This window comes from Acomys minous (assembly GCF_964271855.1).
Source record: "Acomys minous genome assembly, chromosome: 8".
Lineage (NCBI taxonomy): Eukaryota > Metazoa > Chordata > Mammalia > Rodentia > Muridae > Acomys > Acomys minous.
In genome coordinates this window covers 3,370,527-3,386,867 of record NC_140489.1, presented here as the reverse complement: position 1 = coordinate 3,386,867, position 16,341 = coordinate 3,370,527, and the positions used below count along the sequence as shown (strand labels likewise).

The window sequence follows — 16,341 nt, the reverse complement described above, 5'->3', positions numbered from 1 at the left end:
AGGACCTAGAGGGTCCTAGAAACCTACAAGAGCATCATAACGGATGGATCTGGGTCGGGTGGGGGGGTCTGCTCAAACTACTGCACCAACCAAGGACAAAACAAGCAGTAAACATCAAACCCCTACTCAGATCTAGCCAATGGACAGGACATTCTCCACAGTTGTGTGGAGACCGGGGACTAACTCTGACACGAATATTTGACCACTTCCCCCTTGATGGGGAGGCCTAATGGCATTCAGAGAAAGAATAAGCAGGCTACCAAGATGAGACTTGATAGCCTATGACCATATAGTGGGGGAGGAGGTCCCCCTTGGTCACAGACCTAGGGAGGGGGAATAGGGTGAAAGCAGAAGGGAGGAACAGGAGGACACAAGTGATGGTATAACAGTTAAGTTGTAATTAAATCCTTTAAAAAAAATCACCCTCCTCATCACCAAAGGATTACCTCAGTAGCAACACTTTAGGGTGGTAGAAAGAAAGGCAACTTCTCATTAAAATGTTCTTCCCAAAATGTTTACACAACAACTGATACTCCTTGCCACTGATACTGTTGGCTCCTAACACCCAGCCATTGACCACCGTAGCCCAGTGATCTAGATTCGCCTGAAGATGGTCCTCCTTCTGACACAGGCAGGTAGTAGCCTAGCTATGGCCCAGTGCCCATGTCACATATCTTACTTTAAATCATCTCCATCAAGGCCCATCAACACAAGATGGGCGAATGAACAGACGGCCATAAAATGTGTTGACTATAGAACTCCACACTCACCTACTGTTGGTTACCGCAGCCTTCTGTCATTGTGCTGTTAGCACTAACCTCTCACTGCGCTTAATTTACAAACTAAACAGCTGGGACCTACCTGTAGCTACAGGAGGCCACTATTTACAGAGGGAGAGGGCTGGGTGCCTGTGTGTCCACAGATGGCAAGAATGATAGGCTAGAATAAGAAAACTAAAATATAAATACAAAATAGCTAAAGAGAAGAACTGAATATAAATGAAGACTAAATCAACCACTTAATCTGTTAAAAAAAAAAAGGGGGGGGGACAAGTATAGGTGTGTGCTTCATCAGGACACTGGGATTTTCAAAGATACGATGCCCCCATTATTGGCCTGAGAGAAAAACAACCTTTTAGGCTATCCTTCCTGATGGAAACGACCATCCCTCAATCCACCACTTTCTTCTAAGGATTCCTACAAGTTTCCTCTTTTTACTTATCAACATGTTTATTTTAATTGTATATTAATCTGTCTCCTCAATCCTCTTGGACATGTGTTTGAGTTTAACGAGTATAAGACGCAGACCTGCCATCTTGCAGTTCTATAAACCTTCACAAGCCTGTGCACACAATCTTGCTGACCCCCAAAACAGGGGGAGCGAGGTACAGTGTGTGATTTCAGAGGAGACCATGTATCTGATCCAGACCAAAGTTCAAGTGTTGGCACTACTAAGACTTCATGCCATGCACATCTGTTCCAACTACACCTTGAGGGAACTACTGTCTCAGCTTTGAAAATGAGGAAACCCATCTCTGTCATAAAGTCACAGATGTAAATACTGGGGCACAGCTGATACCATTGGAAGGGGTCATCACTTGGACATATGACTTTTGGAGTTGTAAAAACTCTTTCAGACACTACAGTTGACTTTGGTGCACTGCAAAAAATATTTATTAGTTTCCTATAGCAACACACACACACACACACACACACACACACACACACACAAAAGTAAGGTGAGCAGTTTATAACCAAATAAGCCCCAGGATGCAGCAGAGTATTAGCCTAAAACAGTTCTATAAGAGCTATGGCTAGCCAAGCAGGATACGGTTTGTTACAAATGTGGCGTCATCATGGCCAACATGGCCTAGTACCCATGGGTACTACTCAGGCTTTTGAGCTCCTTATTCACTTATTTAATTATCAGTCTAGGTAGGTTGTGCAGAAACGGAAAGGCAGAGAGGTTAAGTAATGATCTGTCTTAGTTAGCATTTACTGTCAATTTGACAGCCTAGAACCACCTTTTTATAAAGTCACAATTGAGTGACTGTGTGTATCAGGTTTGTCTGTGGACACGTCTGTGAAGGCTTGGCTTAACTAGCTGAGCTGATATAAAGAGCTCAGCCCACTACAGCTGGCACCATTGCCAAACAGTAGTCCTGGGCCACCTCGAGAAGCTGGCTAAGCACAGGCCTGTGGTGAGTCAGACAGCTGGCTGGCATGCGACAGTCTTCCAGGGTTTCTCTCCCTGCTCCTGCTTGGGTCCTTGCCTTGATGGCCTTTAATGAGGACTGCACCCTGAAAGTGCGTGCCGAATAAATTATTTCCTCTCTTAAGGTCCTGTGGTCTCAGTACTTTATCACAGGAACAGAAAGAAAACTAGAGTACTGCTCAAGATCACAGTTAGCCAACGCTACAAGTCGAGATTTGAAACCCCATTATGAGCGCTACTAAACCCTGCCTGAGTTGCTCCTACAGCACAGGACATGGCTCTGTCACTGTACTCACCCTTCTGCTCGGTCCCCTGTACTGGCTTAATACTGAGGGAGCCAAAACCACAGTTATTTTCTAGGGAGCAATATGTGTAAGAGTGACCAATTAATTTGCCAGCTGGGCTAAGGAATAGATCATGCTACGCATGAATGTAGGAAATAAAAAGGTTATTTATGAATCTATTATGCAGATCTAAGTAAGCATACTGCCGCCCCACCATGAGTCCATGGTACCAGAAAAATAAATCCAAAGTAAAATAAAACACTGGGTCCTTCCTCTGCCAGGCCCATTAGGCCTGGACTCACAGGAGTATTTCTAGCTAACAAGCTACAGAACACTAGCTATCCACACTGCCCAGCACTTTTGCTCCCTCTGCAGTAGGCACCCAATCTGACTGCTGATCATGCACTAATAACTAACTGCTATTAGCTTTATTCATTGGGGACTACAAGACCATCCAGTCTGGTAAGTGTAATACTTTCCCAGGTTACCAATTGTGCTATTTTAAAAGAAAATGTTTTATCAAATGACACTTTTTCTTTAAATGATTTTAAAATACTTCCATTCTCATAACCTATCATGTCCAGGTGTCAAGAATTTTCAGGAAATACAATTTTAACTTCATAAAAAATTTCCTTGAGAAAAGTTTCAATAGGCACTATGCTACCTGATATGCTGTGAGTGCCACCCCATGCCTGCTGGCCACCTCACAGGGCTTCTTCTGTTCTGTAGAGTGGCCGTGGGCCTCTGTGGAGCTAACAAGGCCTATCACCTGCCCTATGGCGCTAACACATAGCCCAAGCTTCCTGCCAGCGATTACGACCACCACTTCATCAGATTTCAAGGAGGGCATTACCAAGGGAAACAATAACACGTGACTACGGGCTGGAAAGAGGCCAACAGCGCAGGACAGTGTTCACGGTGTACAAGGGGGTGGCTACTGTCAGTTCATAGCCACCTTTAACACGCCAACGGTGGCTCAGGACTTGGGAGGCACGTGGCACAGCATCACCGGGTGCATCAAGTGCAGACTCTGCCCACCTCCTGAGAGTTGTCAGCAAGTGTCTGCATGGTTCACAGAGCGCCTCCCCGCTCTGAGGCCCCCGTGCGTACCTGCCCGGGGCTCCTTCGCACACTCCGTGCGTACCTGCCCGGGGCTCCTTCGCACACTCCGTGCGTACCTGCCCGGGGCTCCTTCGCACCCTCCGTGCGTACCTGCCCGGGGCTCCTTCGCACCCTCCGTGCGTACCTGCCCGGGGCTCCTTCGCACCCTCCGTGCGTACCTGCCCGGGGCTCCTTCGCACCCTCCGTGCGTACCTGCCCGGGGCTCCTTCGCACCCTTCGTGCGTACCTGCCCGGGGCTCCTTCACACACCCGATGCGTACCTGCCCGGGGCTCCTTCGCACCCTCCGTGCGTACCTGCCCGGGGCTCCTTCGCACCCTCCGTGCGTACCTGCCCGGGGCTCCTTCGCACACCCGATGCGTACCTGCCCGGGGCTCCTTCGCACCCTCCGTGCATACCTGCCCGGGGCTCCTTCGCACACCCGATGCGTACCTGCCCGGGGCTCCATTCGACGTTGCTTCTGAAACAGCTTCAAAGACAACTCTCCAACCCTTTCGTTCTCCGCACTGATTGCCTTCTGAATTTCCTGTATTTCCCTTCTCTGGGCTGGAGGAAGCTCTTCCGCCTTCTCTTCCGCGTCGTGCTCGTTATAGCTGTCATCATCTCCATCGCAAACCTCAAAGTCATCTTCGTAGTCCTACAAGCAGTGGGAAGGAGTTTGGCACCCTTAAGACACCTGAGTTAAACTCATACACAACAAACATTACAATCTGTAATTTAAAACAAAAAAACTCTATAGCTAAAGGAGATTTTAATGTTGCTGGATTATACATTTGTAATGTACTGCTGCTTTTGTTTTTCTGAAAATGAACCACAGGATATAGGACCACATATACTAAGAAGTACTGTGGTCTAAGATTGTGAAGGTTAATGCGTGCATATTCTTAGATACACATACAGATGTTTGAATACCGTGCACTTAAAATGTGGCTAAACTGTAAAGTTCTTTAAGTACCAGACACAGTGAGGACAGGCACTGGTGGGAGTACAGTAAGCTTTGCACAGTAACAACCAGGTCTGCATTAAACCTTACCAGACATGGGCAAGAGAGAAAGGCCTATTGAACTAATTTTAAGACCACATTGTTAAACTGAGAAAATTTTAAATTTTATACATACTTCAAAATCATCATCAAAATTGGCCTGATATCCATCAGCCCCAGGAGCCTCTACGTCAATGTGTTCCTGTTCAGGTTCCTAGAAGCAGAAGTCCAACATGAAAAACAAACAAACAAAAAATGCAATCATAAATTTAACTATTGCAAATAGGTTGGAAATAAGTGTTTTCTAAGATTCCTGTGATGCTGCTTATTTAAAAGTATTTACAACATGGAACAATTTTGAATTATTATAGGAAATGCCCTTGTAAGAACACACTACACTTTATAAAAAGCTAAAAGGGCATTAAGCTTTCACCATAAACAATAAATGTTTGAGAGATGTTTATTCTACAGTGAACATTATACAACATACATGTGACCAGATACAGGACAATTCTTTCCAGTTCTATAAAAACGGAGTAATTCAGAATGTGTGTATGAGAACAAATGCTACTCTGGGGGTCCCAGGAAACATTAAGCAACTGCAGTGATGAAGCCCAACAGACGCAGGAAGAACTTAGATCCTTTGCAATCAGTCACTACATACTTTTATTCTTTTTTGTAAACCGGTTTACCAATTCTGATTCATACTGTTTCATGACTTGATCACTTGTTTTCTCCTTTTAAAGTATCATCTAGGGCTGGAGAGATGGCTCAGAGGTTAAGAGCACTTCTTCCAGAGTTCCTGAGTTCAATTCCCAGCAACCACATGGTGGCTCACAACCATCTATAACGTGATCTGATGCCCTCTTCTGGCCTGCAGGTATACATGCAGGCAGAGCACTGTATACACAATAAATAAATATATCTTTAAAGAAAATAAAAAAAAAAAGTATCATCTAGGCTGACTGGAAGACTGAGACAGGAGGATCACTTGAGCCCGCACAGCATAGCAACATAGTAAAACTCATCACAAAGGGGCTGGGGGCGGGCAGTACACTTACCACATAACTAAAACTTGGTGCCCTCCCTCTACAGATTACAAAGTACTGACTTAAGTCATTACCAATGTGGTGATTAACTATGTCCACTGGGTTAGCCTGAGAAGCACTTACAATATTTACAAAGCACACCTCCGACAGCCCTCAGTGAAGGGGGCAGCGTTGGGCACGCAAGGCGCCTCAGAAGCCCGGAGCACAGGCTTGTTCTCTGCCTGCCCTGCTGGACTGAAATCTCTGAAGACAAGAGCCAAAAATAAATCTTTCCTCCCTAACTTTCACTCAGATGTTTTGTTACACTAGCTAAAACCTAACAGGACACCAGACAGTAATCTAATGTTGCGCCCACACTGAGCACGCTTCTACCTGATGACCTCAGCATGACTATAATAAAGGCAGCGGCTGTGGGAAACGCTACCTTCGATTCCCTTTTCTTGTGCTCTTCTTTCAAAGCTCTCTCTTTCTTCTCTGTGTGACTTCGGCGCCTGTCCTCGTCGTGGTGCAGTCCTTCCCTGTGCCGCTTCTCTCTGTGTCTCTCGTCCGCCTCCCTGTCCGTGAGCGTGAGCATGCTCGCCTTGTCTTTGGAGTGTCTCTCTCTTCTCTCCCTCGTGCTGCTTTTTTCGCGGTGCTTCTTCTCCCGGTCGGCGTCTTTCACCCGCTTGTGCTTCCTCTCGCTGTCCTCTTTATACAGCCAGTAGTGCAGAGGGTTCTCCTTACTGTCTCCATACTGCAGCTGTGAATCAACAGAGGACTACGTGTGCAAAGGGTCGCCATGCGTAGCCCCGTCCATGTGTGCTACGGTGAAAGAAACAGAAAGCCACACCCCTGGCCCTGCTCTGTCTCCCTCAAACCCTCACTCCACTGTGCTGGAAGGAGAACAGTCCTCACTCATACCAACACCAACACCACGAAGCCACATCACCTGAGCCTGCATGCCCTCTCGCTGACCTTCCAAACTGTCAAAATTCCTCAGGATGATGGTCTGGATGGCCCCTGTGTCAAGGCTTGGTCTCCATGGTAACACTGCTGGGAAGCACTGTGGACCTGCAGGAAGTGCAGCCATGGAATGGCTGAAGAGACTGAGGGCCTCAGCTCTTCCTGCCCCTCCCTCCTCTCTGTTCCCTGACCTGGGATGTAGGCAGCTTTGCTCCACTGTGCATGGACCTCTCTACAACATGGCCAACCATGTATGGGCTAAGAGTTCCAACTCTATGAATCAAAAACAACTTTTCCTTTTATACATTGCTCTCCTTGGATATTCTATTATAGTGACAGAAACCTAACCAGACACACAACAAAACAAACGGCCTTTGCCTTCTGCCTTTCTGTTCTCTCACCTTCAGCACCACAGTGCTATAACCCCTGATGCAGAGTCACTATGACTGCTCCAGGAAACCAGGCCCTGTGGTAAATGCCAGCAGCATGTGCTGTGCCTCCATGTACTAACATGGGATGTCACTTCCCCTCAGCTGTCGCTGATTCCCACTCCAACAAGATCACTTGCCGAAATAAACTATGGAAATTAAAAAGCTAAGTCTAAAGGACTTTTATAGACCCAAATAAAGCCCAAACAACTATTTACATTACTGTCCACCAAAAAACAGACACATATACCATATTTGCACTTACTTGCAAAATAAAAGATTCCTCAAATCAAATTTTAAAAAACAGTAACATAAATACCTGCTAAAGTTTTAAAGTATACTCAAGACTTGCCACTAGAAAGTGTTTGTTACACAGTGGTAATTAATGGAAGGGTGGTTAACGTAAAGCAAAGCAAACAAACAAACAAACAAAAACACCGAGAGTACAGGAGGATTGATTCTTATGTTCTTGAGTCCAGGATGATAAAAATAAAATGTAAAAAGTGGTGTCCTGACATAGTCTGTGTCAGCTGACACAAGGTGGAGTCGTCTGAAAGAAGGGGACCTCAGCTGAGGAAACACCTCCATAAGGTCCAGCTGTGGGTGGTTCCTTAAGTAGTGGTTGATGGGAGAAGGCCCAGCCGTGGTGGGTAGTGCTGTCTACCCCTGGGCACTATAGGAAAGCAGGTACTGGTAAGCAAGGCCCCCGCCCATGCCTCGGCATCAGGCCTGCCTCCAGGTTCCATCCCTGCTTGAGTTCCTGTCATATTTTGATGCTGCACTATGATGTGGAAATGCAAGCAGAATAAACCCTTTCCTGCCCAAGCTGCTTTTTTGGTCATTGTGTTTCATCAGAGCAATAGTGACCCCTCACTACCACAAAATGACTTAGGTAACAGATAAGCCAATCTCCCTGGTGTACAGATTAAACACTATGTATAAACTGAAATGTCCCTCTGTGCCCTATAAATATGTACAATTACTATATGTCAATTAGAAGTTTAAAATGTATTTTAAAAAGCGAATGTACTGTAGCAGTTAATTTAATGGTGTGGCCTAATAAATGTTTATTATTAGGCTTATAATTATTATGGCAGTATTATTTAGTCCACTTCCTCAATCAATAAAGACACAGACACCTGATATATTTTAGAATAACCTTAATTCACCTGGTAGATGGCAGACATCACCTCCTAAACTCCCCTCCATCACCTGCTAAGCTCCCCTCCATCACCTCCTGAGCTCCCCTCCATCACCTCCCGAGCTCCCCTCCATCACCTCCCGAGCTCCCCTCCATCACCTCCCGAGCTCCCCTCCATCACCTCCTGAGCTCCCCTCCATCACCTCCTGAGCTCCCCTCCATCACCTCCTGAGCTCCCCTCCATCACCTCCTGAGCTCCCCTCCATCACCTCCTGAGCTCCCCTCCATCACCTCCTGAGCTCCCCTCCATCACCTCCTGAGCTCCCCTCCATCACCTCCTGAGCTCCCCTCCATCACCTCCTGAGCTCCCCTCCATTATCTCCCAGCCTCCATCCCAGGCCATGTGCTTCTAATAATTTCTATTTGTGCTGCCTCCCACCCATAATCCCAAAATACTTGCTAAGGTTGTTCATCTGGCCATTTCTTCCATGTGGAACTTTGCAGTTCCTCCCCTGAGTCCACACGGCTCTTTCCTATCCCATGGCGATTCCCTTCTCCTCCCACAGTTCCTTCCGCCTCTCCCTCCCAAGACCCTCCTCTCCCACAGCCCGCTGATTCGGCTACACCTACCCCACTCTGCCCTGCCCAGGTTCAGGCCTTTTAGTCAGCCAATCAGGAATAGTTTCTTAGACAAAGTTAAAGAGCAGTACTTGGGGTGCATGACAGTTGCTCATGAACAGTCAGGATCTGGGGGAGGAGGCGACAAGCAACTGACAACTAAACAGCCCCAGACCACCCTCCAGCAGGACACGCCACCTCCTTCTCAGAAGGGGTGCGAGTGCTCTGCTGGTTGGGCTGTGTACCTTCCGTTCTCGGTATCTTCTCTCTCTGTCGTCATCTTCTGTTTCAGGATCTTCATCTCTCCTTTCTTTTTCCTCACTTCGGACTTTACTTACTAAAAAATACACCAACATACTGTTAATATTCCCAAAGTTTATCTTACCAAAACGGCCGCCTAACAACTCGCTGTAGCCTCACCACTGCACATGTGCTCATTAACTTATATTTTAAGACATTCTTCAACTAAGGCACAGTCTCAACACTCAAGAGTAACAAGTGCCAGTAGCTAAACTTCAGGTGGATGAATATGGCAGGCTAAGACGCAGAGACAACTCTTCTCCCTCCCAGCCTGTCTCTGAGACGGACTGGTAAATGTCCGTGTCCCCTGGAGCTGAAGTGGGGGCTCACAAACACGCCTGACAGGAAGCTGAAGCATCTTAGTCTGTGGAGGAGGGAGCCAGGGCTGGATGTGGAGTGCGAGAGAAGCCACAGGGGAGGCTGGGAGGATGACTCCTCCAGGTGTTGCTGCTGGACACAGCACAACCCCCGACAGGACACCAGTGACCCCTGACGAGTCCCGAGCCTACAGTTTGGAAACCAGCTCAGCGGTGGAGTCCTTGTCTACCACGTATAACAGCCCTGCATTTGACCTCAAAAGCTCCAATACTACAATAAAATTAACACTTTGGTAGAATACTTTGATTAAAGTGCTTTATTTTTGTTCACCCACAGAGACTAAGACTTATTGAGATAATAAATGCAAAAAGAATAAAACAAAACAAAATGAAAAAACAAGGAATTTCTTCAAGTTAAAAACACTAGAAAATAATTTTAAAAAATGGTTCCTTTGTTGACTGAATTTTTTTATTTTCATAGTAACAAACACAGAGAACAGGAAACTGACTTTCTATTTCCTAACTCCAAAGCTAAAGCATCCATGAAAACCTGAGAGAGAAAAAAAAGCTTCAAACAGTGAGAATGTTTAAATAAAATACAGGCCAAAAAAATGGCTCAGCAAGTAATAGCACTGGCCCATCCAGCCTGACAAAGCCCAGAACCAAGGTACAAGCTGGGCGCAGGTGCACATGTCTATAATCCCACACAGGTGGGAGGTGCAGAGAATCAGCCAGGCCTCGAAGGCCAGCTAGCCAAAAGCACGTAACGTGGCAAGAAGAGACTCCATCTCAACACTAGGAAGGGCAAAAACCAACTCCTGAAAGTTGTCCTCTAACCTCCACTAGTGTGGCACAAATGTACTTACACATACACACACACACACACACACACACACACACACACACACACACACACTCGATGGCAATCAACAACAACAACAAAATATAGCTAATAAGCTAACAAGCAACTGGGGTGATGCTGTAAGTGGACTCCCCAGCGCAGAGATGCACCTGTGTGGGCCTTCTTTTCCACTCTCTCCAGCATCTGCCGGCCACGCGTCTCTCGACCCAAGAGGTCATAGTAGGCAACCGTCTGCCTGAGCTCTTCTTTCCGGGCCTTTCTGTCCTTCTCTCGCTCTCTGTCTTTGCCTCGACTATGAGGCTTCTCTGAGTCTTGTTCTCGGTGTCGCTCTTTCAGCTTGTCTTTCTCACGGTCTTTCACATCTTTCCTTCTTTCTTTGTGCTTCTCTCGGTCTCTCTCCGCACGAAGACGTTCTGTGGAGGTGTACAGGCCTCGCTCAGCAGCCCTCTCTTTGTGCCGGGCCTCTCGGTCTGGATCCCTGCTCTTGTGCTCTCTGTGTTCAAGAGAGCACACTTCTGACTCCTTGTGAGCTTTCTTTTCCCTAACTTTCTTATCTTCCTTGGGACTACCTGATTGCACAGCCTGAAACAACACAGGCAAGATGTTCGTTAACCATGAAAGCATACATCACTTAATTTCAATACCTGGACAGAAAGACTCATCTAAACACTTTTTAAAAATCACTGGCTGCAAGTGCTTTCTCAGTCCAGCGAGATGGGGGGTGGAGCTGAACAAATACTCTCAGAATGCGCTTTATCTGGGGTCCTGCATTTCTACAGATGCTGACTGCTGACCACCCATGTACAAGAGATGTTCGAGTTGACTGGCAAATCAAACCCAAAAGGCAATATGGGAGGCAGGACACAGCAGCAGATTTGCCCAGCCCATGAACATGAGTACAATCTTAGTAGTACAAGAAGGTAAAACAATAAAATACAGCCTATAATAGAAAAAGATAATGAAGTCGTGCTTTAAAGTTGTTGAGACAAGAGCCACTTAGTTAGTATGTAAAGAACAAAGCCAACTGAGCATTATGGTGCATGCCTTTAATCACAGCACTCAGGAGGCAGAAGCAGGCGCATCTCTCCGAGTTTGAGGCCAGTCTGGTTTGTATAAGTTTCAGGCCAGCCAGGGCTCCATAGTGAGACCCTGTGTCAACAACAACAATAAAGCTAAGCACAAGTGGCAAGGACAATGGGGCAGGAGAATCACAGCCTGGATGACAGAGGGAAACCTGCTTAAATAAATAAATAAATCCTTTACTATAAAGTTCTCAGAAGGTACAAATCTCAGCCACAAAACTCATGCTGGTGATGCTACTGGCTAACCTAACAAACAGGATACCTCAGCCCAAGGCAAGACCATACCCCAAAATATTCCAGAAGTATTAACTCCCTGGCTTCATCTTTGAGTCAAAAATGCCTCTGAAATGAACTTCTTGTAAGCAAAGCTATGCCGAGTTGTAAGCCTGAACACACTGTCCAAAAGCCCATGAGGGTTCCATACGGATCCCACGTCATCAAGTCTCTATAATATATTACCTTGAGGTGTCTTCTGAGGTCATCTGCTTTCCAAGTATCATCTTTGCTTCGTCTCTAAATAGCAAAGTACAAAGTCAGAATTATCAAGTAAGGCATGGTGGCACACAGCCATATCCTAGCACTCAGGAACCTGAGGCAGGAAGATTCTAAGTTCCAGGCAGCTTAAGCAATATAAGAAGGCCCTGGGGGGAAATTTTTTAAAAAATTTTTAAATGACAAATTTTATGTTTTCATTATACTATTTGTGTGAAAAATGATTAACTAATCCAGTTTTGCTTTCCTACTGAAATGAAAGATGATTGTAGGACAGGCCAAGAATGTGGCTCACACCTGTAATCCTCAGCACTTGGGTGGCCAAAGCAGGAGCGCAGAGAGTTCCAGGCCAACGTGGGATACATAGGGATACTCTGTCTCAAACAAAACAAAAAAGAAGCCGGATGTGGTGGCCCACGCCTTTAATCCAAGCACTAGGGAGGCAGAGGCAGGCTGATCTCTGTGAGTTCAAGGTCAGCCTGGTCTACAAAGAGAGTCCCAGGACAGCCAAGGCTACACAGAAAAACTCTGTCTCAAAGAAAAGAAGGAGGAGGAAGAGAAGGAGGAGGAGGAGGAGGAAGAGGGAAAAGAAAAAAGAAAAAAGAGAAATATGTTCAAATACCTTAAAGAGGATGTAATAAAAGACTTAACAAAGACTGAACACACACACACACAAAACCAAACAGTTGAAAAAAATAATGAAAGTGGAATTTAGTAAAGAAATAGAATCACGGGGCTGGAGAGATGGCTCAGTGGTTAAGAGCGCTGCCTGCTCTTCCAAAGGATCCAGGTTCAATTCCCAGCACCCACATGGCAGCTCACAACTGTCTGTAACTCCAAGATCTGGCACCCTCATACCAACACATATAAATTAAAATTAAATAAAATATTAAAAAAAAAGAAATAGAATCACTAAAGAAAATCTAAATTGAAATAAAATTGGAACTGAAAAACTTAGGATCTCATTCAAAAATCCCAGAGGTAAGCCTCACCATCAGATTAAGACATGAAAGAGAATTTCAGGTCTTGAAGACAAGGTAGAAAAAATGGATACTCCAAAGAAAATGTGAAAATGTTAAGCCTAAAATAAAATCCTAACACAAAACATCCAAGAATCCCAGAAAACTAAGAAAACATCAAACCTATGAATAATAGATGTAAACGAAGGAGAAGAAACCCAGGTCAAAGGCACAGTAAATATTACTCAATGAGCATAGCAGAAAAGTTCCCCAATCTAAAGAAAGGCATGCTTATTATGTTATAACAGGTATATAGCAGACCAAATAGACAGGACCAGAAAAGAAACTCCTCGAAACACGTAATAATCGAAACACTAAATGTACAGAACAAAGAAAGAATATTAAATGTGGCCAATGAATAAAGCCAAGTCACATATAAAGGCAGGCCATTAGAGTAACGCCTGACTTTTCAATAGAGATTCTAAAACCGAATACAAAAAAGGCACCACAAGAGAACTACACACTGAAGAGAAGGGTGACCACATGGGGGGGCAGTGGCCATGGGGGGGGAGGGAATGGGGGAGCACAAGGCCCGTCCCACAACTACAAAGTAATAAGAATTAGCAGAAACTGCTCATTAATAGTTCTCAAGACTAGTAGTCTCAATTCTCCCTCCCTCCCCCTCTCTCTCTCTCTCTCTCTCTCTCTCTCTCCCTCCCTCCCTCCCTCCCTCTCTCTCTCTCTCTCTCTCTCTCTCTCTCTCTCTCTCTCTCTCACACACACACACACACACACACACACACACACACGACACAGACTAGCAGACTGGATAAGAAAATAGCATCCATCTTTCTGTTGCATCCAAGAAACAGACCTCACAATGAAGGACAGACATCATCGTAGGGTAAATGGATGAAAAAAAAATGTACTCCAAGCAAAGAGACCCAAGAAACAAGCAGGTGTAGCCATTTTTAATATGTGACAAAACAGACATCAAGCCAAAACTAACCAGAAGAGATAGAGAAGAACACTACAGACTCTTCAAAGAGAAAAATCTATCAAAGGGAAAAAAAAAAAAGAGGATATTGCAGTTCTAAAAATTTATGCACCAAACACAGGGCACACAAGTTCATAAAAGAAACACAACTATAGATAAAAATCATATATTGACCCACACACAACGATAAGAGAATGACCTCAATACCCAATGCCCACCAACAGACAGGTCATCCAGACAAAAACTAAACAGAGAAGTACTGGAGTTTAAAAAACAAAAACAAAAAACAAAAAAACCCGTAAGTCAAATTGACGTACCAGGCATATATAGAGTGTAACTCTATAGTTGTTCCATATGGAAAGTAGCTCCATAGCTCGTGGAACTTTCTCCAAAACTGATCACATATTGGAACACAAAGCAAGTGTCAACACACATAAGAAAACTGAAATAACAGCCTGAATCCTATCTGGCCACCATAGACTAAAGCTGACTATCAACAATAGAAATGACAGAAAACACACAGACTCGTGGACACTGAACAACAAGACAGAAATTGAAAGGGAAATTATAAACGTTTTAGAATTGAATGAGAATTAAAATAGACATGTCAAACCTATGGGTCACAATGAACACAGTTGCAAGAGGCAAGTTCACAGCACTAAGTGTCTCCAGCAAAACCTGGAGATTGGCGGGGGGCGTTGTTTTGTTTTGTTTTGGGTTTTTGTTGTTGTTTGTTTTGGTTTGGTTTGGTTTTTGGAGACAGGGTTTCTCTGTGTAGTCTTGGCTGTCCTGGACTAGCTTTGTAGACCAGGCTGGCCACGAACTCACAGCGATCCACCTGCCTCTGCCTCCCAAGAGCTGGGATTAAAGGTGTGCGCCACCAGTTCCCCGTGAGAGATTTTATTATTGGTTACTTCGTGATACACCTGACAGCTATAGAAGAACAAGAGTAGATGACAAGCAATAATCAAACTCAGGACTGAAATAAATTAAACTGTAACAACAACAAAAGCCAGTATAAAGAAACAATGAAACTAAGAGCTGATTCTTGGTAGGTAAAAAACAAAAATAAAAATAAAAAAGACGGAAAAAGAAGACCCAAATTAACTAAAGCAGAGAAGGAAAGGGATCCATTATAACAGACGCTGAGGTAATTAATAGGATTTACCATAGGTAATTGGTAGGATCATAAGGACATACTTTAAATATCCGTACTCCACCAAACCGTAAAACCTGAAAGAGGTGGTCAACAACTCAAATGTTGCACCTTTCAGCTTTTTTTCCCCCAGGAGTCCTGTGCCTTCCTTAAGCTGACACTCAGCCATACCGCTCGATGGGCGCAGAAACTCCTCCACAAACCGCACCTGGAGCTAAGAAGTGGGAGGCCTCAGCGGAGCTAAGACCTCGACCCAAACTCCGCCTCCGGCGCTCGCCCCAGCTCAGGGCAAGGAAGAAACCAAGTCTCCAAGGCCGCTACAGAGTTGGGGGGACACGGGCGCGGGCCGCGGCACACCGACCTTCCCAGGCTCCATCGCTGCTCGAGGCCGGGGCAGCCGCGTGTCTTCGGGCCAGCAGGCGCGGGCCAGCCGGAGAGGACCAGCCCGCCTTGGCTCACCTCTCCCAGCCAGCCGGGGCCTACTGCGACCTGGGCCCCAGCCGGCAGGCGTCCCCGCCTCCTAGCAACGGGCCGATGTAGCGGGCCCAGCATGCCCCGCGCCTGTCCCCAGTACGCCTGCGCATACCTGTCTCCGGCGAGCTGGCCTGAGCGGTTTCTTGGTGCATCTTCCGCGCCTTTGTCTCTCTTCCTTGGCGCCCACAGTTGACAACGTGAGGTGGGAAGGAAACGGCGAATGCGCTTTGTACTTGAACAAGGCTTTGCCTCTTACAAACCATACCCCACAGTCTGTCTTTTAGTGAAAACCGTTTGGCGCATACCTTTTCATCCCATTACGATGCGGTCAAGGCCGAAGGATCTTTGTTCCAGGCGAGGCTGTCGACAACATACAGATACATTGGAAGTAGCTGCAGAGTAGATGCTGAAAGATTAAGGAGGAAATGTCTGGTAACATTCTGAAGTCTTTCTGAGGCGAGACATTTACTTTGCCCACACTTTTCCAAGCCATATATTAACTGTAACCCAGCTTAGAATTTGTCTACTTGCTCAAGACACAGAGGTCACTGACTTAAATCCTTACCACACAAACGGCACTAACAGCCGCAGTAAGTCTTTCATATTTGCTGAAGGTCTGTTACTATCTTTGTTTCCATTTATCGGGACATTCCTTAGAAGGAAAGTAATCTTGGCAGCTGTGATATATTTTGGTCCACTTTTTATAGCAATTTGTTTTACTGGGTTTTGCCTGTGGCCAAAAGGAAGGATAAGCTTTTACGCAATGCGCACTGAGGCTGGCCGATGATCTGATGCCAAACCCAATTCTCTTAGACCTTATGTCACTTTATACCTACAGCTGAAGACAGCTGATAGTGGAAAGCACCGCGCACCGTTGACTGTGAGACTGGATGAGAAAGCCACTAGCCACCATGTTAGAAAAAA

At 45.7% G+C, this 16,341-nt stretch overlaps 1 protein-coding gene across 1 annotated transcript in view; it reads right to left on the bottom strand.

Moving 5' to 3' along the window:
* Positions 1–15,487, bottom strand: part of DYNC2I1 (dynein 2 intermediate chain 1) — a 53,620-nt gene extending 38,133 nt beyond the window's left edge. Inside the window, exons 1-7 of the mRNA XM_084792794.1 lie at positions 15,305–15,487; positions 11,799–11,852; positions 10,407–10,839; positions 9,024–9,115; positions 6,074–6,388; positions 4,737–4,814; positions 4,051–4,255 (exon numbers count right to left, since the gene is read on the bottom strand). Coding sequence (XP_084648920.1) covers positions 4,051–4,255; positions 4,737–4,814; positions 6,074–6,388; positions 9,024–9,115; positions 10,407–10,839; positions 11,799–11,852; positions 15,305–15,319 — 1,192 coding nt within the window. The 5' untranslated portion in view covers positions 15,320–15,487. The remainder of the gene's footprint in view (positions 1–4,050; positions 4,256–4,736; positions 4,815–6,073; positions 6,389–9,023; positions 9,116–10,406; positions 10,840–11,798; positions 11,853–15,304) is intronic.
* Between the last annotated feature and the right edge of the window lie 854 nt (positions 15,488–16,341).